The sequence below is a fragment of the Phodopus roborovskii genome, unplaced genomic scaffold (assembly GCF_943737965.1).
Source record: "Phodopus roborovskii unplaced genomic scaffold, PHOROB, whole genome shotgun sequence".
Lineage (NCBI taxonomy): Eukaryota > Metazoa > Chordata > Mammalia > Rodentia > Cricetidae > Phodopus > Phodopus roborovskii.
The window spans coordinates 3,876,367-3,904,042 of record NW_026126645.1 but is presented as its reverse complement, the minus strand read 5'-3'; the positions used below and the strand labels follow the sequence as shown (position 1 = coordinate 3,904,042).

Genomic DNA, 27,676 nt, shown 5'->3' with positions numbered 1-27,676 from the left:
GTGGGATGGGAGGTGAGAAAGGCTTCCTGGAGGAGGAGGAGTTGCTATTGTTGGAGCCTTGGAGGATGGGAAGGAGTTTCTGAGGCAGAGAAGCCAAGGGAGAACACTGTAGACAGAGGATGTGTAAAAACTAACGTCTTTGAGAATCCCTATTCCACCCAAACAAAGGCTTTTGTTCTAAAACAATGGAAACATGACTTTTTTGTTTGTTTGTTTGTTTTTTGAGACGGGGTTTCTCTCTGTCCTGGAACTCGCTCCGTAGACCACACTGGCCTCAAACTCACAGAGATCCACCTGCCTCTGCCACCCCAGTGCTGGGATTAAAGGTGTGCGCTGCCACCACTACCACCGGGCCGGAAACATCACTCTTTCAGTGTGTACACATGCATGAATGTATATGTGTGTGAATGTATGTATGTATGTATGTGTGTGTGTGTGTGCAGGCATGCACGTATTTATGTGTATGTGTATGATCATGCATGCATGTATATGTGCACGAGGGGAGGGAGGGGCACAGTTCTCACCAGCAAGGGGCACTCACACAAACATTTCCTTGAAGGAACGGCCATGTGGGCACAGGAAGCAGTAGCCTGGCACTCATCAGGGTCTGAGATGGCTGCAAAGGTGGGCAGCTTTGTGCTGACCAGGGTCTCTCTCGTGCTCTCACAGGACACACATCACCCAAGAAGGATGGACATTCAGACATAAGGCGCTTGGTACAAGTCCTTTATTTTAATTACAATAGTGCCACACCCAAACTACAGTAGCACAAACCATAATAATACAAAAAATAGATTCCCCAGCTCCAAACCCCATGTCCTTGAACCCGCAGGGAAGCTCCCAGGCTTGAGAGGTGGGGTCTTTGTGAGGGCAGCCGTCCTTCTCACCTCTGCCTTCCTAAAATCTCTGGAGGGAGGGGGTTGCTGCTTTGCACCCATCCATCCTGCTCAGCCTGGGCCTTCCTGCTATGGCTGCCCTGCATCCCGAGCAATACCTGTATTGCTGAACCTCAGCTCAGGATCCTGCTTCCACAGACTGGTGTTGGACTCTTTCCAGGACCTGCCTCTCCACAGGGAGGCAAGAGACAGGGCAGAAGGGGCAGAGGGTGCAGGCCCAGAAGGCCCATCCACCTCTGTGTGGCAGGGCAATGGCCCCAGCACCCCAGCTCCTTCCTGCTTCCGGGGTAATCCTTCCCAGACCTTGAGCATGCTTACAGGGGCCAGGACCATTGGCAGGGGCCAGCTTGCTGCTTCCTGCCCAAGTGCTAAGGCTAACCGGGAACGAGCAGGGCCAAGACTACACATTTCTGAGCTTCCTGGCCAAGGAGGACTATGGTATGGGGCAGGGGAGTGGGTGGGTGCTGTGCAATGTGGGGGCACGGCCTGCCAGGTGGTGGCACTACTGGGCTCCCTGCTCACAGGTTACAGGGGCTTGCCTCCCCACAGCCATCACGAGAACCACAGTAGATGTAGTGTGAACCCATACATCTACTATTGGGTGATGCTGTTGGACGGATGACTTCTCTGTAGCCCAGATGAGGCTGGGAACCTTCCATCCTCAGCCTCCTCTGACTCACAGCTGCCTGCCCCCCCACTCCCTCCCGCCCCATGCGAGAAAACCCACCACCTATAAGAACTGGTTTATTTCAACTCAAATGCCATGGGAGGCTGGAAGCCTGAGAGAGGCCAACAGCTCCCAACACTGGCCATCTGGAGTGGCTGCCCTATAGGCAGGCTGGGATGGCAACCCTCCTGGGAGATGGCCTGTGGTCAGGACACTTGGGAACTCCACGGAGAAAACCTTGGGCTCCAGGCAGGGCTGCCTCCTTGGTGGAGCTCAGGGGCCACAGCCTCAGTTAAGGCACTAGAGAATGGGTCCTGGGAACCAGGCCAGGGCAACTCTGGGCTACTGAGCTTGGAGAGAGAACTGGACTATACTTTTCCTTTACCATGGTGCCAAGGGTCAGCGAGGCAGACCACTTCAAGATACCGGAATTGCTACAGAGAGGCCACAGGTCCCCAAGGCCAGAAGAGGTGGGACCAAAAGAAAGACATCTTTGGAGATCAGTGTGCATCTAATGTGGGGGAGGGGCTCGGTCCCAAGGGGCTCCTATGGTCTGGTCCAGACTGCTCAGGGGCCCCCATGGGAGGGCCCTACTCTGGCCTTGTGCGGCCACGGCTATCAACTTTGGGTATCAGCCCATCCTTGTTGGAGTTCCCAAGGGGATTCCAGAGACAGGGCAGGCGAGCTGAGAAGGTCATGCCCAGAAGCTAGGCTCCTCCCTCTGCCTGGTCCCTACATCTTCTGTCTGCATGGGTGACTACAGAAGCAATCACCCCAATAATGGACTGATGCAGTGAGTGTGGGAGCCTTGCTCAGCAGCCTGGGGTCCCCTGGGGTGAATCAGTGGGGTTTCCTTTGTCCACAGGTTACTTAGAAAAAGAGAACATAATAAATATACTAATCTTTCCTTTAAAAAAAAAAAGTGTTTTAAATGCATTTTTCCCTGAAGATTTCCAGTGTATTCCATAATGCTTAAAAAATAGTCTCCCCAAAAATATATCTTTAAAGCATTTGACACAGTGGTATTGTGGTATAACTAACTGGCATTGGATGTGGGCAAGGGACTGTGTCCCATTGCCGCTGTCAGTGTGAGGCCCACCAGCTGGACACACAAACGCCCTCTAGCATCACACATGGGTGTCTGGGATGCCAGGGCCTCACAGGGTCAGATCTTGGGTTCAAGCAATGAACCTCCATCATAGGCTTAGACAGGATGGATACATACCCTCCAGGGTGGGAAGGGGCCCTAGGCAGCTGAGGGGCTGGGCGGAGGCCTGGAGGCTGGAAGGAGCTGGCTGCAGACCCTTCCCGTCTTCCGTTCGTTCGTGTTTCCTGGGCTGCAGCCCTTACCAGACTTCGCATTTGTGCTGAGGGTTCATGGGGGAGCCAGCAGGGCAGTGAAAGTGTTCTGAGAATTCCTTGGAGTTAGAGACAGAGCCGATGACCCGGAAGCGGGAGGGGCTGTGTGGGTCAGTGATGAGGCCTTCGTGGGAGCTCTCAGGTGTGCGGACGGAGCACCAGACCTTGGGGCGGGGCACAAAGGGGGATCTGGGGTCACCGTGGCCCCTGAAGCCATTCCATTGTCCCGGCCAGGACAGCAGCGGAGTGAGCCTGAGATCCCAGGGAGCCAGGAGGAGCTCCGGGCGGGCGGATTCCTGCCCTTCCTTGCACCTCTGATTTAGGAAGGTGCCACTTGAGGGGAACCTGCCTTTGGCTCTGGAGCTCTTGTACTGCCCACAAAGGAACACGCCTGCCTCTGCTCCCAGGGAACTCACCTGTGCAAACCCCAGGAAGAAGAGCTGGTTGTTGGTGAGGCCCAGGGTGGGAAGTGTCTGCTCAGCCCCGTTCTTCTTCACCCAGTTCTGGTAAGCCTGCGAGGAGAGAGAGGCAGAGTTGAGACATGACACAGGTGAGGATGGGCCACTCACCTGTGCAGGTTCAGGGGCAGAGGTGGGTACCTGGGCGTCGGCTTCCCTCTATGTTCTCATTCAAAAGGGGAGGAGTTCAACCCTATAGCCTAAAACACACACACTCCGTTATGCTAGATGGCAACTTTTTGCTTCCCACTCCAGCCTCTCTCAGGTGTAGATCCAGCCAGGTACCCACGATGGATCTCAAACTCAGCGCAGGGCTGGGCCACGGTGGCACATGCCTTTAATCCCAGAACTTGGGAGAAAAGCTAGGAGTTCTCAGCCACGCCACTGGGACTCGAACCCAGAACCTTCAGTGTCCCTGGGTGTGAATTCAGTGTGAATGTGAAATGCCCCCCCATAGGCTCAAGTTTAGAACGCTTGGTTAACAGATGGTGGTACGGACTGGGACCGCTGAGGGACCTTTAGGAGGTGGTGTCTTACTGGAGAAAGTGGATCACTGTGGGGGCGGGCCTCCAGGCTTTACAGCTCAGGCACTTCCTGTTTACTTTCTAAATCCTAACTGCAGAGGCAATGTGGCTGGTTGCCTTCCCCCCTACGCCTGCCACCGAGCCTTCCTGCCTGACTATCCGCTACTGCAAACCAAAACAAGTTGGGTGTTTTGTCACAAAGAGAGAGTAACCGACACAGTCCCTCTCCCACGCTGGTCCCTCCTGTCTGATGTGGTAGTGGCTTCTGGGAAGAATGGCCAGGCTGTGCAGTGGGCCTGGTTTCTCCCTGGGGCTCAGGAAGGCAGGTTCCCAGCAGGAAGCCTCCTAACGGCTGAGCTCAGGGCTCTCAGTCAACACTCAGTCACTCCACTCCATTTATTGACTGAGCAAACCAAGGCTCATCCACTACTGCACTGATCCGCTACTGATGAGATCCTTGAACAGTCTCAGCCCCGGGGAAGCAGACATACCCTGTAGGCTGCCTTAAGTCCCCCGTTGTCCGCGATGTTCTCGCCAAGGGTGTGCCGCCCGTTCACGGGCTCCCCGTTCACACTGTAGTTGCTATACTGCTGTACCATGCACTCGGTCTGCTGCTTGAATGCCTCCACGGACGAGTTTTTCCACCAGGGTCGGAGGTTCCCGTCCTTGTCATACTCCCGGCCTGTGGAGGGGGTAGAGTGGTCACGCAGTGCGACCTGCCGCCCTCCAGGTCACATGGATGCGAGTGATCGACCTATGTGATGGAGGCTTGACCAGTCGTACCAGAGACCATCCAGACCACTGATGATCAGTTCAAGGGCACTGAGGGTTGGCTTTTAACACAAGCTAAGGACTCCTGACCCCAAGGAATAGATTCCTACCCAGGGCTGGCAGTGTCAGGATCACAGGCAGGCCCCAGCTTTCCCTTCTGGGCTATGAGGTCCCCAAGGTGGGAGGCAGTAAGTGGGAGTCTGGCTATTAGCTAATGGTGAGGGTTTGACTGTCATTTCTCTGACTATGGTCAGACCAGAGAAGTTTCTAGAATGGTAGAGTGTGGACTATTCCTTTAAACTATGTCACTGTGACTGGTTTAATAAAGAAGCTGATTGGCCAACAGGTGGACAGGTAGAGGTTCGGTGGGACTGGGAGACAAAAAGAGACGAGAAAGTTAAGTGAACTCTGAGGAGTTGACAGGAGATGCTAAGGAAGCAGGAGATGAACTTGCCGTACTGAGAACAGTTAGCAGCATGTGGCAGAGCCTAGATAGGAAATACGGACTGATGTAAGTTTTAAGAGCTAGTGGCAAACTGAGCTATCAGTCGAGAATTTATAATTAATAATAAGTCTCTGTGTGGCTGTTTGGGAACTGGCTGGCAGGACACAAGAAAAATCTGTCTCCAGTAGAGAACTGTACACTCCCTGCCAAACACTATTGCCAACCTGAGTAGGAGCCATGAGCAGGGGCTTCATAGTAACCACCTTCCCACCACTACACGGAATCCTCATGTTCCCAGCAGAGAGAAGAGGGGTGTGGACACGTGTCGGGACTGGCAGGAGCTAATACCGAAGGCAGCAGAGCCTGGCTTTGAACACCAATCCTTCCATACTAAGATCCTTAGAAGTGATGGGGGTGGGGGAAGGAGTGGGGGGAGGGGTGGGGCAGGAAGCTGGCTGGTTCTGCCTGAATGGGACCCCGAGGAACATGTACCTTGATCGTCGAAAGCATGAGTCAGCTCATGGCCCACCACAACGCCAATGCCACCAAAGTTCAAGGCGCTGGAGGAGGAACGCACAGGTGAGGGTGAAACCCGTTAGGTGACCTCTGATCCCAAGATGTGGTAGAGACCTGCAGGGCTTTCTGGGAATATGGCTCCCGGAGATAGCAGGAGGCTGGGCAGAGTTAGCCACAGCTGACTAATCTGGGGGCCATGCATGTGTAAGTTACCGCAGCAGATTTGGGGTTTTGTATTTGTTTTTTGGTTTTTCGAGACAGGGTTTCTCTGTGTAGCTTTGGAGCCCGTCCTGGCACTCACTCTGTAGACCAGGCTGGTCTCAAACTCACAGAGATCCGCCTGCCTCTGCCTTCCAAGTGCTAGGGTTAAAGGTGTGCGCCACCACCGCCCTGCCCCAGAGTTGGGTCTTAATACTCATGAATGAACTGAGGTTGGGCCAGGTCAGCCTGTCTGCCTAAGTGTCCCATAGTCCACACCCAGCCTGGGATTCAGACCCAGGATGGTGGCTTTCAAAGCCCGCCTGCACTAACATAGACATAATGTCTGCCTTCCAGCTGTGTTTTAAGACGCTGTCCAGAGATCCTGACTCTGACATGATCCTCTAAACCCCACTATGCAAGGACATTAGAATCAAGAGAGGCCAGAAGAGAAGGACTCAGGACCAGAGTTTCATTCACTATCTATCTCCCAATTCCTGGTATCCTGGGCCCTCTGGGCACCAATGGCTCAAGGGGACTGGCTGGCTATGGGAGCTTGACCAGACTGGCCTGGGGGTTGCTGAGGTTGGGATAAGAGCACCAGACAAGACCTACTTGGGTGAAGAGCGGGTGTAGAATGGGGCCTGCAGGATTCCAGCTGGAAACACAATCTCGTTCTTGGTGGGTGAGTAGTAAGCATTCACCATGGGCGGGGTCATACTCCACCTGCAAGCCACAAGCACACATGAGATCTCTGGCAAATCTGGTGGAAGGGAAGGCGGGCGTGGCTTAGAGACCATTGTCAAGGGTCTTAAAATGTGAGATCTGAGCCGGGCAGTGGTGGCACTCGCTATGATCCCAGTACTTGGGAGGCAGAGGCAGGTGATCTCTATGATTTTGATGCCAGCTGGCTGGAACTACCCAACAGAGACTCTGTCTCAAACAAACAAACAAACAAACAAAAAAGTGGACTCTAGGGGCTAGAGCTGCAGTTCAGAATGGTAGAGTGTTTGTCTAAGTTGTACAAAGTCCTGGGATCAATTCCCAACACTGCATAAACAGGGACGACAGTACATGCCTGTAATCCCACCATGCAAGAGCTGGAAGCAGAAGGACCAGGAAATCAAGGTCATCCTCTATTGCTATGTAAGGCTCAAAAGGCCTTAAGGGCTACCGAGGCTTCCCCAACAGGCTCTCTACCAAAAACCAGATCAACACAGCTGGGAATGGTGAACATTCCCAGCACTTTCCCAGCACTTAGGATGTGGAGGCTGGAGGATGCAATCAGGGATTCAGTCACCTTCAGCTGCATAGTGAGCTCAAGGCCAGCTTGAGTGACATGAAACCCTGCTTAAAAACAAAACAACTGGCCAGGCAGTGGTGGCACACGCCTTTAATCCCAGCATTTGGGAGGCAGAGGCAGGCTGATTTCTGTGAGTTCGAGGCCAGCCTGGTCTACAGAGTGAGTGCCATGCTAGGTTCCAAAGCTGCACAGAGAAACCCTGTCTTGGAAAACAAAACAAAAAAGGGACGTGGCTCACTGGTGAAGTGCTGCCTGTGTGAGCGTGGAGTCTGGAATTCAGGTCCCCAGCAGCCATGTAAATGCCAGGTGGCATACACATGGTGGCCGGCCTGGGAGGCAGAGCCAGGAGAGCCATGGGACAAATGGTTAGCTAGATTTAGTGATTCTGCTTCACACACCCTACACATGTTCTTGCAGAAGACCTGGGTTTGGTTCTCATCACTATACGGTGTCTTGGCTATCTGTGACTCCAGTTCCAGAGGATCTGACCTGTCTTCTGACCTTTCTAGGCACCAGGCATGCACATGGTACACACACAGACAGGCAAGCAGGAAAACACTCATATATATAATTAAACAAATCTGAAAAATGTATTGCATTTATGTATGCATATTCAGCCTGTATGTGGGCATGGAGGTCAGAGGTGCTGAGAAGTATATTTGGGTCCCTAGAAAAGTAGGATATGTTTTTGGTTTTCTTCTAAAACAGTGTTTCTTTTTGTAGCCCTGGCTGTCCTAGAACTCTCTGTAGACCAGTCTGGCCCTGAACTCAGAGATCCCCCTGCCTCTGCCTCCTGAGTGCTTGGATTAAAGTTATATACCACCATACTTTGTGATAGGAGGTATTACTTTTTCTTTCTTTTTTGGTTTTCTGAACAAGGTTTCTCTATATAACAGTCCTGTCTGTCCTGGAACTTGCTCTGTAGTCCAGGCTGGCCTCAAACTCAGAGATCTGCCTTCCTCTGACTCCTGAGTGCTGGGATTAAAGGCATGTGCCACCAATGCCAGTCAGGATATGTTCTTAACTGCTGAGACTTCTAATCTCTCCTACTCTCATTAGAGAGAGAGACAGGGTCTCACTATGTAGCCCTAGCTGGCCTGGAACTCTACCAGGCTAGCCTCAAACTCATAGAGACATGTTTGTCTCTGCCTCCTGAGTGTTTAAAGGGTATGCTACCATGACCTGAACATAAAATATTTTTGTGAAAAATATTAATTTGATAAACTTTTCATAAGACCAAGGGAATGCATGTTTTAAGCACTTTCTGGTGACCTGGTTTTATTTTTGTTTTACACTATGTTTTATTTACTCATGGCTGGACTAGAATGTGTTATGTAGCAGGGTTGACCTTATTCTCTTGTTCCTCTTTCCTCCATCACCTAAATTCTGAAATTTCAAGTGTGTACATCACCCCCTTTTTTTTTTTATTTTTTTGTACATTGGTGTTTTGCCTGCATGTATGTCTGTGTGAGGGTGTTGGACTTTCTAGAACTGGAATTACAGACAGTTGTGAGCTGCCATGTGGATGCTGGGAACTGAACCTGGGTCCTCTGGAAGAGCAGCCAGTGCTCTCAATTTTTGAGCCATCTCTGCAGCTCCCATCACCCTGTTTTTTATGAGGTGCCAAGGGTCAAGCATGCTAGGCCAGTACTCCATCACCTGAGCTACCCTGGAAGATCTGAGGATGGAGTATTACGTTTTTAAGCATATGGAAGAGTCCTAAGACCAAAAAGTTTGTAACTAACCATATAACGTGAACCAAATAGCAGGCATCTCAGCGTTTTTCTGGTGCAGAGGGAAAGCCAATGAAGAATGGCAAAAGAGAAAGGACATTTTGCACATGAGCCCAGTCACTCTGTTTCCTCCCAGCGAGCACCACAGAAGTTTTTGCTGGGTGTCTTTAAGCCATGTAAAGGTATTGAGAAATTTACCACATCACGTCTATATCCAAATAACCACCGATACATTCATGGGTGCATTACAAAAGTTAGCTGAAAGACTGTTAAATTTAAGGTCAGATGAACTAGATGAACTGGCATCCATGCTTCAAAGCCCATCTCATGCTTTAGAAAGTATCATTGAAGACATAGAGGAAACTAGAGTTCTGAATCTCTTGTCCACAAGGGGGCGCCAGAGGCAAAGGGGAGTTGTCATTACGAAGGTTAATTTTGCAGGATGCTTTTGGGATGGAGAAGGTAATTCAGGACTGACCTGAGGGTGCCTGGCTTTCCTAAATGTTCTGCTCATTCGTTTATTTTGTTTTGTGACCTGGGGATAAAACCCAGGCTTCATGCACACCAGACAAGTTGCTCTACCTATGAGTGTAATAGACATGTTTAGCTCAGGAGCCTGCATTTACCTGTGTGTGTATGGTGTGTGAGTGTGTGTGGTGTGGGGTGTGTGTGTAGGCCAGAGGTCACTGTTGAATGTCTTCCTCTGTTGCTGTCCACCTTAACATTTTTGAGACAAGGTCTCTCATGGTACCAGGAGCTTGCCAATTTGGCTAGACTTGTGGGTGGGACATGGCCAGGGGTCCTTTTTTCCCTCTGCCAGTACAGAGGGGAGGTGACAAATGCACAGAGCCCTCACACTTCTACAGCAAACACCTTTTTTTCTTTTAAACTAAATAAAATACCAACATACCCAAAGTTGTGTGTAGCATCTTACACCTGTTGTTTGGGCCCTGGGGATGCTGAGGCTGGAGTTCAAGCCAGCCTGGACAACATACTAAAAACCCAATCTCAAAACAGTAGAAGACAGACACCGGGTCTCACTCTGGAGTTTGCTTTTGCAGTACTGGGAATCAAACTCAGGTCCTTGCACTTGCCAGGCAAGCAGTCCACCAGTGAGCCACACCCAGGCCCATAAGGTTGCGTTTGTGAGAAAGTTCCCAGTTACAGCTGTTGGGGCCCATCCAGAACCTTCTGCAAGCTCCTATGGAGAAGCCACCACTTTTGTTCATGAGGTATTGAGAACCACCTGTGGGGCCATGACCCAGGAGCGAGCGAGCTTTTTCCTTTCTGAGGCCAAGAATGAGAAGCTGTGAACGCTGCTGAGTCAGCAGAGCTGGGACAGGAAGCCAGCTCCACCAGCTACAGAGCACCGCCCACTCCGCCAGCAGGTCCGGTGCTGGGGACGATGCTGACTTCGCCAGCCCCCAGCCAGGACCCACTTTGGCCTTCAGTCTCTGCATGTGCCAAGTGGGAGCTTCACTGTCTCCATTCCTCAGATGTTGTTTACAACAGTAAGTGATGAAGTCACATTCCACCCACCCCAGCTCACTCTGGGTCTCCCTGTGTGCAAGAAGCCCACACCTTGGGGAACTCACTGATCTCTGTTGGGGGCTTTCCTGAGCTGGTCAGCCGTGACCCTCCAGGAGAAGTTGAAAAAGCGCATGGCGTTCTCAAAGTAGAGATCAGGAACTGCCGTGTACTGGGAAAGCAAAGCAGAATCAAGAGATCAGAGCATGCCCAGGCTGGGGACCAAGGGAACCGAGGCCCCGCCCACGCAGCCAACTGATTGGTCTACAGGATGGTCTTGACCATCCTCTTCAAAACAAAAACAAAAACACACAAACAAATCACTAATAGCATCACCCAGAGATGCTGGAGAGCATAATGGTGTTGTGAGATGCCCCGCTGTAGCATTTTGGACTTTGGTAAGAATATGTCCAGCACTGACAGACTTATCTATCCCATACCTGTCCTAGCCAATATGGCAAACACTAGCTATGAGGCACTTTAAATGTGCTTATGTGGCTCTTACATTTTAATTTAATATGGCTGGGAGTATAGCTCAATTGGTAGATTGCTTGTCTAGAATGAACAAAGCTGGTGTGTGTGTGTGTGTGGGTAGCATTCTATCAGCAACATTCTTAAACTGGACATGGTGGTGCATGCCTGTGATCCCAGCACTTGAGAGGCAGAGGCAGGAGGATCAGAAGTTCAAGGTCAACCTTGGCTACACAGAGTTCTAGGTTAGCCTGGGCTACATAAGACCCTGGCTCAGAGTCAGCAAATAAAATTAATTAAATTAAATAGGTCCCCGTGAACAGCACAGACCTAAGGCCTGGAGCTAAACTATCTCAGAAGTGGGGAAGGGGCATACACCCTCATATACCTCTCAGCACCCAGCTGGATCCTCATACACACTCTCTCATTTTGTTTTTCAAGACAGGGTTTCTCTGTGGCTTTAGAGACTATCCTGAAACTTGATCTGTAGACCAGACTGGCCTTGAACTCACAAGAGATCTGCCTGCCTCTGCCTCCTGCCTGCCTCTACGTGCACCACCCTCCTACACTCTTAACAGCCAACTGCACCCTCAATGAGAAGCCTGGATTCTGTCCCAGGCAAATGCAGAGTTCTTGCTTAGATACATTCTAGATCTTCCTAGCTACTGGAAACAGCTGAGGTCACTGTCAGGGCAGCACCTGGCGGCCTCCAGGAGTCCGTGGCTCTGACATCCTGATACCTACCCGGGAGTATCTGCAGTGGTTCTCAAGGAATCGGGCTGCAGACAGAGTCCCACAGCCTCAGAAGTAATTTTAACAGATTCGGGTTTTAAATATAACCACGGAGTGAGGCTACTGTAATGTCAAAAGTGCTCCATCTAATAACTCTCAATCATGAGAACACGGAAGACCCAATCCTGTGGGTCAGAACCGCAGCCCGCTCAAGGCAGTTGACTGGCTGACAGCTCCAAGTGGCAGGGATGGCAATTACCCCTTGCTGCCTAAACTAAGCTGTAAGACACCTGTGGGGTGCATGCTTCCTCTTTCCGATAGCGTTTCAAGGTCAAAAGTCTAATCATTGTCTGAGGAAGGAAGAGAGGACCCAGGGGCAGGAGGATGTCTGGGAGCAGCAGCAGCGGGTGAGAGCTCCCTTTAGGTTCAGTTTCTCACTGTGCCTTTGAAGACCTGCTTTCTTCCTTCATTTCTTCAAAGTAATAATTTTAAAATTTTATGTGTCTGTATATTCACTTGTGTGTGCATGGGTGTGTGCACAGACTGGAGAAGCAGTCAGATCCCCTGGAGCTGGAGTCATAGGCAGTTTTGAGTTGCCCAGCATGGGTGCTGAGAAGCCAACCCAGGTCCTCTGCAAGGGCAGCAGTATGGACCCTTAACCACTGAGCCAGCTCTGCACACTTCTCTTACTCTTTTCATTTGTTTGTTTGAGATAGGGTCTACCCAATAGTCCAGGCTGACCTTGAACTTGCCAGGTAGCCAAAGATGGCCTTGAACCCCGGCTCCTCCTACTCCGGCTTTTGGAGAGCTAGGATTGGAGACCTGTGTTTATTCCCCCGTTCTGTTTTTCTGTTTTGTGGTGTTGGGGATGGAACCTATGGTCTCACACACTCTGAGTACATGCTCTTCCATTGAGCCATCCTCGCCTAGCCATTCTGCTAGTATTTCCCACTCACTCCCTGGAGCTGGCCATTTCTAGCAGGGGTACACAGCTTGTGTTCTGGTAACAACCACTGAGCAATGGCTGGTGGTGGCTCTGGTGAGACAGGAACCCCCACTGATCGAGGACACAAAGGAACAGGGAAAGCCATCCTCATGCCCATATCCTTAAACCCCACCCCAGTCACTTTGATACAGACAATAACCATGTTGTCCCCAGCATCTAAATCAGACCAACCCTGGCCTTTCCCCACACGGGCATAAGGGAGTTTGAGGGGCAGGTGGAAGCCACTTACGTCATTGAACACTTTGTCCAGCTCCTTCGGGTCCATGATGAAGTTGGGGTAGCCTATCATGTTGTAGATGGCATCCGCCTGGACAGAGGGGTGGAGTAAGAAAGATAGTGCCAAGTGATGCTGCCCAAGCCTGCCCCAGCTCTGTGGGGTTCAGGCTCAGGGTTTGTGCCAAGGAGAGCCAGGGCTAGCCTCCTGCCTCCTTTCCTGGAATGAGTCTGGTACATTCTGATGAAATGTCACTTCCCCCAAGACAGCCATTCTGGCTTGGATGTGTGCCCCCCGAAGTCCATGCACTGTAACTGAACCCCAAGGAGCAGTGCTAAGAGGCGAGGCGATTATATCACGCAGCCTTCCTTGGCCCCTGTGAAGGACAACCATGGCTGCAGGAATGAGCACGCAGACAGGGTAGGAGCTGGTTCTTATGGAAGGCTGGTCCAGCCCCTCTATGGCCTGCATGCTCCTTGCCCTTCCCCCTTCTGCTATGGAATGTCTCCTGGTATCACGCCATTGTGGGCTTCAGGATGTCCCGACAAACTCATGGGCACAATGGCATCCATGCACATATTCACTGGACAGACCTTTTCCCTCCCTCTCCCTCCTCCACTGAAGGCTCTGCTTCAGTACCAGTAGCCTGGAGCCCTCTGAACTCCCAGGCAGCCTCACCTTTTCCTTGGCTGATCTCCGGGTGTCTTCATCCATCCACTTCAGGGTACTCAGGCTTTCCTCAAATGCCTTCTTGATCTCCAAGATTATCTCACTGGCCTGAGGGGACAGATGCCACACCAGTAAGGGCTGTGCTATGACATCACCTAAACACAAGGATTCCCTGTGCAGAAGGGTGCTGTCAGCCAAAGGTTAACCTCTGGTTCCGGGCCAGGGAGGAACCAAGTCTCCCTGACAGTAGCCAGCAAGACAAGACAGGGCCTCCCACTGTTAGGACTGGTCAAGTAGATGAGGCAGGCTTTGGGGAAGTTGGGAAAGCTCCCGTGGCAGGACTTTGCAGAGCCTCTGACATGAGCCAGCGCACTGAGATTCCTTCTGAGAAGGAAGTCGCCTCTCCCACACTGACTGAAGCAAAGAGATCACTTTTAATGGAGTGAGCTTTGAAATGTAGAGAACTTGCTTCTGAGGGACAGTTTCAAAGAGGCTGCAATCACTCCGGAGATGAACAGCAGCTCTGGACAGTAACTGTGTCATGGCAAGACCTGGAGGCCAAAGGCAGATGGAAGGTTCCAGAGGATGGTGGCACTAGCCAGCAGCAGGGGTGGTGGCATCGAAGGCAGACAGCCCTTGACTCCGAGTGGAGTCTGTCTGTTAACCGCCGACTGAATACTATCTGTGCAGTCCACTCTATTAGCAACAAGGGTTGGGACCATGGCTCAGTCAGTAGAATGCTTGCGTAGCACACACCGGGTTCAAACCCCACACCCCTAAGCACAGGAAGCACTTACGATGTTCTTGCTGTCCTCAGCAAAGGTGGCTTTCACAAACATGGGGCCCAGGGCAAAGCCCAGGTTGTTTTCCGTGTCACTAACGCAGAACTTCCAGCGGGGGAGGCAGGTCTGGAAAACACACATGTGGATGGATGTCAGTGGTCAGCCTTCTCTCAGCCCCTTCATGTGGGAAGCGCTGCCACCAGGGGCCTGCATTTTCTTCTCGAGCTTCAGAGAGAGAGAGAGAGAGAGATGCCTTTTCTGATCCAGTGGGGGCTACTCTAGGCACTGAACCAGGAAGACTCAGGACTGGGGGTATTCCAGTTCTCAGGGTACAGCTCAGTGGTGGAGTGCTCGCTTGGCATGCGTGAAACTGGAGATTCTATCACCAGTACTGAAGGGAAAAAAATAAATAAATAAAAGACAGGTATGAAAGTCTGGAGTTGGTGACCCGAGATCTGAGGCTAGCCTGGGCTACAGAGTAAGGCCACCTCTCTCTCTTCTGCCTGGGGATGTAGCTCAGTTGGAGAGTGCAGCATACATGGAGCCCTAGGTTCATGTCCCAGCATCACATACAACTAGATGACTTTAATCCCAGCACTCAGGAGGCAGAGGCAGGTGGGTCTCCGTAAGTTTGAGGCCAACTAGGTCTATAGAATGAGTTCCAGGACAGGCTCCAACGCAATCCAGAGAAACCCTGTCTCAAAAGACTAAACAACAACAACAAAAAGCCAAAAAACAAAACTAGATATGGAGCAGGGTATGGAGGTGCACAGCTTTAATCCTAGCACTGAGGAGACAGAGGCAGACAAATCTGTATGTATCAGAGCTCAGTCTGGTCCACATAGTGTGTTCCAAGCCAGCCAGAGTTAGAGTGAGACCCAGTCTCAAACACACACACACACACACACACACACACACACACACACACACACACAATTGGGCATGGCGGTACACACCTGTAATCCTAGGGTTATAGATATAGAGGTAGAAGGATTAGGAGCTCAAGTTCACCCTTTTGGAGTACACTGTGAGTTCAAGGCTAGCCTGGGCTACATGAGACACTGTCTCAAAAAAAAAAAAAATTAAAAACAAAACCAAGATGACTTCTCCAGGGTCTTAGAGCAAGTGAAGGTAGGTGATGGGTGTGGCTGGTGTAGGAAATCTGTCACTTTCCAGCCAGCACCTTAGCCTCCTCTAGCCTCCCAGAGTATACAGGGAACTTGTACTTAAATGATGTGAACCCTTCCCAATCGGCCAGGACTCCACTCCGCTGCAGCCACATCAGAAGGGGCTTCTCTCACACAGCCTCAAGTCCACAGGACGCCTGGCCAATTCAAACTGGAAACCAGGAGTCAGCACACACACACACACACACACACACACACACACACACACACACACATACACACTACACACACACACTGCTCACACACACTGCTGCAGCTGCAGGGTCCTCCTCACCTTGGAGAGGGGCAGTAACAACACTTTACACTCTAGATTCACATCAGCCCTAGGCTGCACACAATACAATACCTGTGGCAGACAAATGGATAATCAAAATGTGGGGTTTCATACAGCAATGTGTGGACAATCAAAGTACACAGGTGTTTGTTTGTTTATTGAGACAGGGCTTCTCTGTGTAACAGCTCTGGCTGTCCTGGAGCTCACTCTGTAGGCCAGGCTGGCCTCGAACTCACAGAGATTTGCCTGCTTCTGCCTCACAAGTGCTGGGATTAAAGGCGTGCACCACCACCACCTGTCCAAAATGCAGGGTTTCCATACCCGATATGCCAGTTGGCACAGCAGGGAACAGACTGTCAGGGACTCAGCTGTATAGACGAGATCTACATGTTTACCCTGAGAACAAGAAGCTGGCAGAGTGCATGTGGGTGCCTCACCCAGGCACTTCCTGCTCAGGCTGTAAGGTCAAAAGCCCTGGGAGTATTTTCTACCTTGACTGGGGTGGTGAGTACCGAGTAATCTCATCAGTGGTATCATTTGTCAAAAGTCATTGAACCGGTTACTTCATGAAAATTTTGAGTGTGTATTCACACGTAGGTGCGGGCACGCTCACGCCACAGTGGGGGTGTGGACAGCAGGGTTGGGCATTGGTCTTGATCTTCCATTTTGAGGCAGGGTCTCTGTTGTCCTACCAGGCTAGCTGGCCACAAACATCTGCCGACTCACCTATCTCTGGCTACTATCTCTCCGTAGGAGTGCTGGGGTTACAGATGCATACAACAGTTGGCTTTTAACTCAGGTCCTCATGCTTGTGTGACAAGGGCTTTATCCCCTGAGACATCTCCCCATATGTCTCACTGTATGTAGATTTTATCTTACAGAAATTTTAGGGCAAGAAAGAAGGAAATTTGGTACACTCTGGTGCATGTAACCCTAGCACTTGAGAGGTGGAGGCAGGAAGAGGAGAAGTTCAAGGTCATTCCCAGCTATGTAGTAAGTTTAGAACCAGCCTGGGCTACATGAGACTCTGTCTCAAGAAAAGACAAAGAGGGCAGGTGAGATGGCTCAGTAGCTAGAAGGGCTTGCTGCTCAAGTCTGATGACCTGAGTTCAATTCTCGGGACCCATGGTAGAAGAAGAGAACCAATTCCCACAAATTGTCCTCTGACCTACACACACACACACACACACACCACTATATGCACCCCCCCCACACACATCATGTGCACAATAATAAATAAAAGAAAACTTAGAAAAGAAAATAGTGTCTCCCACTCCCAGGCTTGTGAGGATCATAGCAGCCATTAAGAGTGAAGGGGCTGAATGAAGAGTCGAGAGTCTGCCTCTGCTCTCAGTTTAGTTGCTACGATACCTCTTTGCTCTTTGTCTTGGCATCCTTACCTCCTTCAAGATGCTCCTGCCGACTCCTAAGGGCTCAGGTTCCCTCCTGTGTTCCCATGGTCAGCAGCTGCCACCCCGACCCCCACCCCGCTTTAGTGACTCTTCCTGGTCTCCCAGGGACCCCGTCACACACACGGGTACGCACACTAGCACACTCACCTTCTTAGTTCCATACATGACCTCCATGAACTTCTCATCGGCGTCCTGAAAGCGCTGATCCAGAAAAGAGCTCGTTTTCCGAACCAGGTTCCACATCATGTAGTTGTTGAGCAGGCTGTGGTGACAGGACCGGGGAGAACTCAGAGATCTCTGGGGAGCGTCCAAACTCAGTTTCTGACCTAGGCCCTTCTCCACCCTGCCCATACAGATGCTTACCATCCTCTAAGCACAAGGAACATAAGCTCTTCAAGGTAAAGTCTAGCTCTTCCAACCCCAGAAAAGCCCCGAGGTCTAATGCAATCATTTGTATGCCACTGGTACTCAGTAAATGCTTGATTACTTCATCCCAGCTAGAGGGAGCCAGACCCAAGGTTTCATGATTGGCAGCTCCCTCTGACCCATCTCCAGGGTACAGGAAACCTGCCACACTTTTAAGGAAGTCACCTTAGCACAGATGTCTGTTTAACCTAGACACCAGACAAATATATGTAGCCAAACAAATACATGTATGTGCAGCCAGGAATACATTTGCAGAGAATTGGGATGTTGTGAGGGAAGATGACAAAGGCTATAAGAAAAGTATCTGGTCCTGATGAGGGAGGAATACATCTATCAGAAAATCTCTCTTTCTCCATGTTCAAACATAAACACAGAGACACACATCCTGGGATCTCCTCCTTTTCCCTATACCTTCTAACATTTGTCATTAAAATCTAAAAAGTGTCACTGAGTATGAACTGAAATTAGCAGCTAGCATTCCTGGGTCTCAGGACTTGCCAGCACTACCTTCCCTTCGTTCTCCTACCTCTCCACAACCTGACTGGATAGGTGGCAGAGGGACCCCAGGGAGGGTGAGACTTGCCCCAAAGTTAACAAGGCTATGAGGGGAGGCTGGGATTCGAACCCATGTTCACAACCAGGAGCCTCGCACAGAAGCCCATCCAAGGCCTCTTTTCTGAGTCCCCATGTCTCCTGCCCCCATCATGGACAAGAGCAGGGCTGCCAGCCAGGGAGCTGTCCAGACCACCTTGTCCCTTTGGCACCTTTACCATTTATCGGTGTTGTTGATGAGGGTGGAGACTTGTCCCAGGTATTCTTTGTCATAGACCACAATGGGCTCGGACTCATTGATCTCCACCGGGTAAAAGATGGTGTTGAGAAAGGGCAACCAGTTGATGGCGGGGGCCAAGGTCTGCAAGGGAAGAGGTTGGTGTGAGGGTGGCCAGGCCACGAACGACCCCTCCGCCCAGGTCTCCAGGCCATTCCTCAGAAGAAGGCATTATCAAGTTCTGACAAAGGCTGTCTGCCAGGGCACAGGGCAAAGCTCGGGCTGGCTGGCCAGTTTCCATCTGAAGCAGTCTAAGGGGCCAGGTGACCTCATCTGAGGGGCTGGCAACGTGACTTCCTGTTTACGAGTGCTTGCTGTTGCTCTTGTCTGCAAAAACCAAACCCAAGTTCGGTGCCCAGCACCCATGTCAGGAGGCTCACGACCACCTGTAACTCCAGTCCCAGAGGAGCCAGCACCTTCCTCTGGTATCTGCAGACACCCACACACGAATGCACATACCCAGCAATATACATACATATAAATAAAAATAGTAAAAATTAAAAAAAAAAAAACAGACCTCACTTGAAAGTTGGTACAGCTAAAGCCAGCACTGAGGAGGCAGATGTAGACAGACTGCTGTACGTCTTAGGCCAGCCTGGTCTACATAGCAAGTTCAAGACCAACCAGGGCTACATGGTGAGACCGTCTCAAAATAATTAAATAGTTAAGAAAAAAAAAAAAAAAACAGGGATAGCTGGGCGGTGGTGGCGCATGTCTTTAATCCCAGCATTCAGGAGACTGAGGCAGGCAGATCTCTGTGAGTTCCAGGCCAGCCTGGTCTACAGAGCAAGTTCTAGGACAGCCAGGGCTACACAAAGAAACCCTGTCTTAAAAAACAAAAGAAAAGGGGAGATTTGATAATTTTGCCTTCCCCTTGCATTCTTATGAGGACCAGCCAGGGCCATGTGGAATAATACGTATAAATCTTTACAATGCACATGCCATGTGTGTGGGACTTGATGGATGATGGCAGCGACTTCTCTCTCTTCCCTAATTTTGTTACAATTCCACTTCAAAAAATAACAAGAACCTCATATGGCCTGCTGGGATTAAAGGCATGCATACTAGGTGTGGCTATTCCCATTTTAAAACTTAGATTTATGTATTTGTGTATGCATGTACAACTCAGTATGCACGTGGAGTTCAGAGGACAACTTGAGGGAGTCGGCTCTCTCCTTCCACTACATGGGATCATGGATGGAGCTCAGGTTGTCAGCATGGCACAGACACCCTTTTGCTAAGCCATCTTACCAGCCCTGTATTATCACCTCAATTTTTCTCCCTAACAAAGTATCACCATACAGACCAGGCTGGCCTTGAACTTGCAGTGATTGCCTCTGCCTCCTCCTGTTGGCTCTGCATCATGCTATGCTCAACTTAAGCATGACTGGGCCCAGCTGAGTGGTATTAGCCATTCACTGTTTTGCCACATCACCCCATCCCCCACCCAGCCTCAGGTTCCCAGCATCTTGTCAGGCTGAAGAATTCTACTCCCAACTTCCCAAGTCCCCAGAAGGTGGAACCATCCACTCTATTTTCCATCTCTATCAAATCTACACCAAGAACGTCAGCGAAGACACAAAGACAGTCTCTGTTCTTGTGTGTGTGTGTGCTTCTTTCTGATGCTTGAACCCAGGGCTTTGCATGTGCAATGCCAATTCTCTTATACTGAGTCCCCACCCCCACCCCGTACCCGTCTCCCAGGCCCTGGAGTCTGCCCTTTTGTAGCTGGCTGATTTCACTTAGCACAGCGTCCCTGAGCCGAATTGCACAACTTTGGAATGGTCAGCCCCAGCCCCGTGTCACCCACATGTCCTGTTATTTTTAGTGTGCCACTTTTCAGAATGTAAGTCTTTCTGGGCTGAGGAGACTGTGGTTTAGCATAAATGAGCATCTGCAGCAATGCATCACAGGCATCTGGCTCTTAGCAAGCCAGCCATCAATGGCAGTCATGCCGATCATTGTTTGAGTTCTGCCCTGAGCAGGCCTAGCCCTGAGGAATTTCAAATTCTGTTCTCATTTTCCTTGAAGAAATAGAAAATGTCAGGCAAGAAAGGCATCCAGTGAGCGACACCTACGTTTTAAAAAGCCCCTCACATGGGAAAAGCCAGGTAATTCTAGGAATTCTATCTGTAACATCAGAGCAGCACACAGCCTGTCCTCGGGGAGAGTGAGGGTATGACCCTCTTCTTAAAAGGCATGGGGAAAGTTGACTTTCCTGAGGTCTCATGTCAGCTGGAGCCTATGTAGGTCTACAAAGCAGGTTCAGTCACCGCTGGGTTTATTTGCTTGTTGGCGATGTTAGGGATTGAAGTTGGCTAAACCTGTGGGCTACACCCCTAGGACACTGCTTCTGGGCTTCAAAGGGCATTTCAGCTTCCAGAGAGCTGGAAGAACGGACATCAAGCTGAGGGTGTGTCTGGCTCCCAGAGGTATCGTCGAGCTGATTAAAGCTACTAGCCAGCTCCTAGCAAGGGGCTGATTTGTGCCATTGAGGGCGACTGTACTGGGCTGGAAACTGAACAGCACAGTGGGCAGGGAGCCAGTGTGCCACAATACATTCCTGCTGCAAGAGAGATGTGAGCTGGGAGCCAGCAGAGCCGATGGAGTCCCCAGCAGGAAGCAGCTCAAGGGTCCAGTGCCACTTTGCAGGTTTCTGTAACACAGAGACAATGCCCTCAGCTCCCAGAGCTGCCGGCACTGCCCTCTGGAAATGGCCTGGCCTGAACCAAGCATCCATGTCCCCTGGCTCGTCCTCCTGGCAGATCCTCAGGCTCTGGTGACTAGGAGCTTGAGAGGTGCTCTTGTGAGATCTTCAAATAGAGCTCAGTCATTAAAGCCACCTGATGGCAGGATCTTCTGCCGGGGAAACGGATACATTTACAAATGTCACTGCTCATGGAATCTGTGAGAACCACATGTCATTGGAACTCTCTGACAGAGATGTCGATGGTGAAAATCACCAGACTCTACACAACCCATCCCTGCAGGGCCAGCAGATATTCCCACCTGGAAGGACCCTGGCTCTGAACTTAGGAGCCATGTGTGAACACTGGGATTTTCAAATTTCCAGCCTCGATTGCTTCAGCCATTCCTAACTTAACATGTTTCCATGGAGATGGCTGTTTTAGTCAACTGGGACATTCTGCTATGAGTCGGTCCCCCCCCCCCAGGACACCGATGAGCTCTATTTTCCACACTTGAAGCCAAGGAGCCCTGCTGAGTACCAACCAAAGAGTCTTAGCGAGCAGGAAAGACCAGTAGAGTGGCACACTTCTATCTATAGTCCCGTTGCTGAAGAGGCAGAGACAGGAGGATCATGATTTTAAGGCCAGTCTGTACAATGGAGGATACTGTCTCAAAATTCCCAAGGCTGGGGTGTGATATGGCCATCTCATTTATGGCTTGATCTCGTGCAGGGACAATACAGTATCTTCTGGGACACGACAGGACACTCAGGAACTCACAGTAGCTATGGCTGTCCTCACACAATCAATACAGTCAGCATTCCAGAGTGGAGTGAGAGGGTCTCCCAAGCCCCACCCCCAGCTGGGGAGCTGCTGACAGTAGATGGCTCTTGGAAGAGGGAGTCAGCTGTCATTAAGGGTGGCCCATGCTCCAGTGGGTGCCCCACACCCATGAGGAAATGGGCGGCACAAACTGGACTTGGCAGATCATAAAATAAATAAATAAAGAGGACGTGAAGTTGGAATGGGTATGGGTGGGACTAGGAGGAATTAGAGGAAGGGTGAATTTGATACAGATACATTGTATAGCTGGGCATGTGACTGTAAGCCCAGTACTTGGGAGGCAGACACAGGTGATATCTGTGAGTTTAAGGCCAGCCTGGTCTACATAGCAAGTTCCAGGTTATGTAGTTTGAGGCTAGCCTGCGACAAACATACATTCATACACACATACACACACAGTCTTTACTACAGGCTAGCACAGGCCAGCCTCTAATTATATAACCTGTGATGTGTGTGTGTGTGTGTGTGTGTGTGTGTGTATCTGGAGAGATGTCTCAGTGGGTAACAACTCATACCACTTTTGTAGAAGACTCAAGTTCAGCTGATAGCATCCATGTCAGGAGCTCACAACTGTCCATAACTCCAGCTCTAGAGGGTCCCACACCCTCTTCTGGACTCTGTGGGTACTTACACTCATGTGTACATACAAGGAGACATACACGTATACAGACACTTTAAAAATAATAAAAATGGCCAGGCAGTGGTGGTGCACACCTTTAATCCCAGCACTTGGGAGGCAGAAGCAGGAGCTTCTCTGTGAGTTCGAGACCAGCCTGGTCTACAAGAGCTAGTTCCAGGACAGGCTCCAAAACCACAGAGAAACCCTGTCTGGACAAACCAAGAAAAAAAAAAAATAAAAATAAAAGTCTTTAAAAGACAAGCTAAGGCTAAGATGTGGATCAGTGGTAGAACTGTTGCCTAGATGTGCAATTGCCAACACTGGAAATAAAATGGGAACAAAGAGAATTGTTATTCTAAGACTCCTTCCCCAGTTAGAAAAACAGGCAGAGGAAGGAGCCTAGCCTCCAGCAACCTTGAACACAGAAGCTCCTACGAAGGAAGGGGGAAGGGTCTGGAGAAAGGATTCATGGCTCTGAATTCAGCTTCTACTCTGGGCTAGTTTGAAGCCATCTGGTACAGCAGCGGGGCTATCTGAGAACTATCCCAGAACCACGTCATGAAGCTGGTGGTGCCTGTATTTATCCAGACTTTGGAAAGAAAATAAGTCCTCAGCTATCAGAGAAGATGCTCTGTGCTTAATTAATTGCAATTATTTTAGTGCCGGGGACCCAGGTAGCATCACTAGTCACAAAGAATGACAATCAGTATTGGACATGTTCACCTCTCTCTGCCTCATCATACCTGTGGGTGACTAGACAGGTGTGTTCCAGCCTCATGGGGTTCAGGGCTTCCTAAGATTACAGACAGTTCCTTCCGTGTGCCTGCATACCTGCCCAATCCTCCTGTCTAACATCCCCTAGCAGCTCTTCTCCAAAGACCCGAGAGTTAAAGTGGAGAACTGTTGTCGCTTGGGCAGGCAGGGACTGTGTCCGGTCCACCTTTGTGTTCTGACCCAGATCAGGGCTCAGAGAATGGCCCATGAGCCACTCTATCAGGAAAGGGTCGAGTCGTGTGACTTGCCTCAGATCGTACAGCTTGACATGGAATAGGGCAGTGCCATGTTCTGACCCCAAGCCCAGGCTAGTGCTTGTAGGCTGCTACCTCTGAGGGGACCGTCCCACCTGAGCATTGAGGAGCAGGCTAGGTAGAACCAATCATCTTTTCCTCCCTTTATTCTGTGGAATAGTTGAAAAGTAAGGGTTGGGTACAGACTCCAGTGACCACCGGCTGACTATTGGTGTGCCCTATACCATTCCGGGCATCAATTTCAACATCAGACTACTATGAGGCCCCCAGGGTAAGACCTGCAGGGCTGGAGCAAACCAAAATATGCCAAGCAAACAACATCTCCCTCCACCTTTTAGCCTTGGAGCGGAAAACAGTGCCAGATGGTGCCAGGCACAGACTACCTGTCTCCATAACAACCCGCTTGGTGCACTTCCCCTGGGAACCTGCAGGCAGCTGGCAGCTGCAGGAGGCCTGAGTGGGCTGTGGTTCTTCCTGGGACTCTTATGGACTGGCTTAAGTATGCCAATCATTAAACATGAATCCCCAGCCTTTCCTGCCCAGGTCAGGGCCCAGCTTCTTCTCTTCTCTTAAAGCTCTTAGCAGAGAGACACAGACTGTCTCCTGGGGGCAGGCTAGCTGCAGGGTACAGGGGAGCAAAACCCATGTGCACCAAAAGGAAGAAAAGAATAAAACGTAGTATACCTTCTGAGGGAAGGGACAGACCGACAAAGCTGGCTGGGTCAGATGAGAGGACATGGTGGTAAAACTCTGATTTCACAGACATCGTGTCCTTCTTGGGGCAAGAGCAAGGCTCAGTCAACAATGTCACCTGATGCAAGTCCCTGTCCCCTTGGGGTCTAAGACAAGGCTGGACCAAAAGACAGACCACAAAGGAGGAACCAGTGGGCAGCCAACTGAGGAGCCCTGAGGGAGGCCCAAGCAGCCACCAGGGGGCAGCCTGGGTCAGAACTAAGAGGCTGCAGCCGGCCTCTAGCAAGCCTCTAGGTCTCTCTGGTCACCTCAGAGACAGCAGCTAGAACTAAAGGATGTGTCCTGATCAAGAGTAGGGCTCTGGGAGCCAAGCCTGAGTCCCAGCCAACTCTTCAGCCATATAGAAGCCATTGGGTCCTAACCATGTTACTTGGCTGCCCAGCTCAGAAAAGGCTGGGGGTGTAGCTCAGTTGGTAGAAGAGCAGAGGCAGGCAGATCTCTGTGAGTTTGAGGCCACCCTAGTCTACAGAGAGAGAGAGAGAGAGAGAGAGAGAGAGAGAGAGAGAGAGAGAGAGAGAGAGAGTGTTCCAGGACAGCCAGAACTACACAGAGAACACCCCTCCCCCATCTCAAAAAAAAAAAGTGACTTGGTCATGCACACCTGTTAGCCCTGCACTTAGAGGTAGAGGCAGGAGGATCTGAAATTCAAGGTTATCCTTGGCTACCTAGTGAGTTCAAAGCCAGCTTGTTGTAATTTAAAAACAGCTGCTGGAGGGAAAAAGATACCATGTGACAGAGTTCAAGCCAAGGGTGTTTTTTAATTAGGAAAAGGGATCATAAAAAAGGGAAAGGGGAGGGGGAGACCAGCCTCAGGGGACAGGAGCAGCAGGAGAGAGAGAGGGGCAAAGGGGTAGAGGGGCAGAGGGAGAGGAAGAGAGAGGGGAGGAGGAGAGAAAGAGAGGATGGGAGGTGGGCAGGGCACTTTTAAAGGGGAACATAGTGAATATGCACAGGTGGTGCTCTTAGTGGCTGCAGCTGAGGGCGTGTCCTGTCAGAACCCCGAGGACAGGCCAGCACAGATGCCTGAATACTAACACAGCCTGTGATACATAATACCTCATCTCAAAACAATAAGTGAAATAAGCTTTGTAGGAGTTTTTCTTAAAAAAGAAAAGGGAAGCCAGGCATTGGTGGAGCATGCCTTTAATCCCAGCACTCAGGAGGCAGAGGCAGGAGGATCTCTGTGAATTTGAGGTCAGCCTGGTCTACAGAGCTAGTTCTAGGACAGGCTCTAAAGCAATACAGAGAAATCCTGGGTCAAAACACAAAATTAAAATAAAATAAAAAAGAAAAGGGAAACACTATATCCCAGAACACTGTTGGGCTCTGTCACCAAGCACGGGACACACGGGTACATGAAGGGATGGAACCATTCCACCGTGGGAGCTGTCATCACCACCACGGTCTCCAGGGAAACATCTCAGAAAGCAGCTTTGCCTTGGCATCCCTTCCTACCCTCATGGTCTTTGCTGGGTAAGGTTCCCTCCCTGAGCAGGTCCCTTTATCGGGTGGCATCAAGGATCTCGTAAGGTAGGTCTGAGGCACCAGTCCCCAGAGCCTGCACTGAAGCCCTGGCCCTGGGAGCGAGTACCTTTCAACTTACCTGCAGCTCGGCAGCCGTCACTTTGTGGTAGATGAGTTCCTCATCACGGCGCTTCTCCTGGGGGATGGTGATGTTGGCCAGCGCTGTCTCGAAGTCCAGGATCTGCTGCATCTGGGGCCGGATGGAGTCCTCGTCCCCACCACCCAGCAGCTTTCCCAGCTGGACCATGTAGTTCAGGTATCCAGTCAGCACCTGTGGGATCCAGCACCCCAAACTGTTCACAGCAGCCAGCTGCTGTCCTCTGAGCTAGAGGAGGGCAGGACAGACTACAGCCCAGCTCATACAGCCAAGGAACTCACTATGTAGATCAGGCTGGTTTTGAACTCACAGAGATACACCTGCCTCTCCTTCCCTAAAGGTATATATGCCTGGCTTGTTTTTCTATTTTTGAGACAAGGTTTTACTCTGTAGCCCAGGCTGGCCTGGAATTCATGGCAATCCTCCTGCCTCAGCCTCCTAAATGCTGGGATTACAGGCATGTGTCACCAAGCCCAACTTCTAAAATGTAGCTTCAAGAATGATTTTGATGCTGTGTCTGTCCACTGGTTCCCCATAGCCCTTAGGCTTGAGCTTCCAACAGGTCCCAGGGTGGTCTACAGGGCCTTGCTGCCTTGGCCCTATCTCTCTGAGCTCATTCCAGAGTTGATATTCTATCTTTTAAATTTTTATTTTTGTTTAATTTTTCACTGTGTGTGTGTGTGTGTGTGTGTGTGTGATATGTTGGAGGTTGCATGCATCATATTGTGTGTATGGAGGTCAGAGGACAGCCTTTTGGACTCAGTTCTCCCTTTTTACCTTTATGTGGCTTCTGGAGATCAAACTCATGTTGCCATGTTTGTGTGGCAAGCCTCTCTGCCTGCTAAGCCATCTCACTGGCCCAGTGTACCTTCTCTGAGCCACCTGCCAACGGTGTGTCCCCTGATCTGAGTCAAGTCCCCGAATTACATTGCTTCAGCTATTTCTCCACTAACAATGTGAGGCTGGATATCTAGCTGGGTGATCAGTCAAGTGAAGTTTGCCTCCCCTAGACCTCGAGGTCCCCGAGGGGACCACCTTCCCATCACTGGGCACTGAGCAGGCGCAGATGGGACATGTCTGTGAGCCTCAGGCCAGGTCTCCCCAAGGGCATCACAGGCACAGAAGGTTCTGGAGGAGCTGGCTCTGAATGTCCCTGAGTTAAAGGTGAGGTAAAAGTACCATCAGCTTGACAGCAGTGATGCCTACAGGCAGCTGTCACCACTGTTCTCTTTAGGGAAGGGATAAATGATGCCCTGTGCCTACAATGGGTGACTGTGACACAGGAGGCTTGGCACTCCTCCCCCTCAGTCGGCTGCCTGTGAGCCTTCCGGAAACAGACCTCCACAGAAGCCCCATTGTGCTGTCATGCATCCCGGGCAGTCTGGGCAAGCTCACCTTCTCATTTTCCGTCTTGTTCAGGTAATAGTCCCTAGAGGGCAAGCCGAGGCCAGACTGGTCCACCTGCAGAGGGACACAGAATGAGAGGGAAGCTCCTGGCTTGGCTACCACCTTCCCTGGGGCAGGTCTCAGCAGGAACAGTAGGAGCTGAGAGCCACCACTAAAACATCTACCCAGGGACTAGGGGTGGGACAGGTACAATCCCACCTATCTGCAGGAACTTGGGTTCTTCTGAAGGGCTAAACAAACCTCATTAAACAACCCCTGGCCTAGGCAAAACACACTATTTCACCAAATGTTGTCCATGTGGTTCGAGCCACCCCAAGCT

The 27,676-nt window shown here is 50.7% G+C and overlaps 1 protein-coding gene across 4 annotated transcripts in view; it reads right to left on the bottom strand.

Annotated features, from left to right (window-relative positions):
- Window positions 1–2,471: 2,471 nt before the first annotated feature.
- The window catches only part of Ece1 (endothelin converting enzyme 1), a 93,995-nt gene continuing 68,790 nt past the window's right edge, over window positions 2,472–27,676 (bottom strand). For all 4 annotated transcript variants that reach the window (XM_051173637.1, XM_051173638.1, XM_051173635.1 and 1 more), the window contains exons 7-19: window positions 27,346–27,411; window positions 25,933–26,124; window positions 18,341–18,483; window positions 17,292–17,406; window positions 14,287–14,397; window positions 13,499–13,597; window positions 12,836–12,913; window positions 10,466–10,569; window positions 6,450–6,560; window positions 5,613–5,680; window positions 4,396–4,586; window positions 3,339–3,434; window positions 2,472–3,086 (exon numbers count right to left, since the gene is read on the bottom strand). In XM_051173637.1, coding sequence (XP_051029594.1) covers window positions 2,910–3,086; window positions 3,339–3,434; window positions 4,396–4,586; window positions 5,613–5,680; window positions 6,450–6,560; window positions 10,466–10,569; window positions 12,836–12,913; window positions 13,499–13,597; window positions 14,287–14,397; window positions 17,292–17,406; window positions 18,341–18,483; window positions 25,933–26,124; window positions 27,346–27,411 — 1,551 coding nt within the window. In that variant the 3' untranslated portion in view covers window positions 2,472–2,909. The remainder of the gene's footprint in view (window positions 3,087–3,338; window positions 3,435–4,395; window positions 4,587–5,612; window positions 5,681–6,449; window positions 6,561–10,465; window positions 10,570–12,835; window positions 12,914–13,498; window positions 13,598–14,286; window positions 14,398–17,291; window positions 17,407–18,340; window positions 18,484–25,932; window positions 26,125–27,345; window positions 27,412–27,676) is intronic.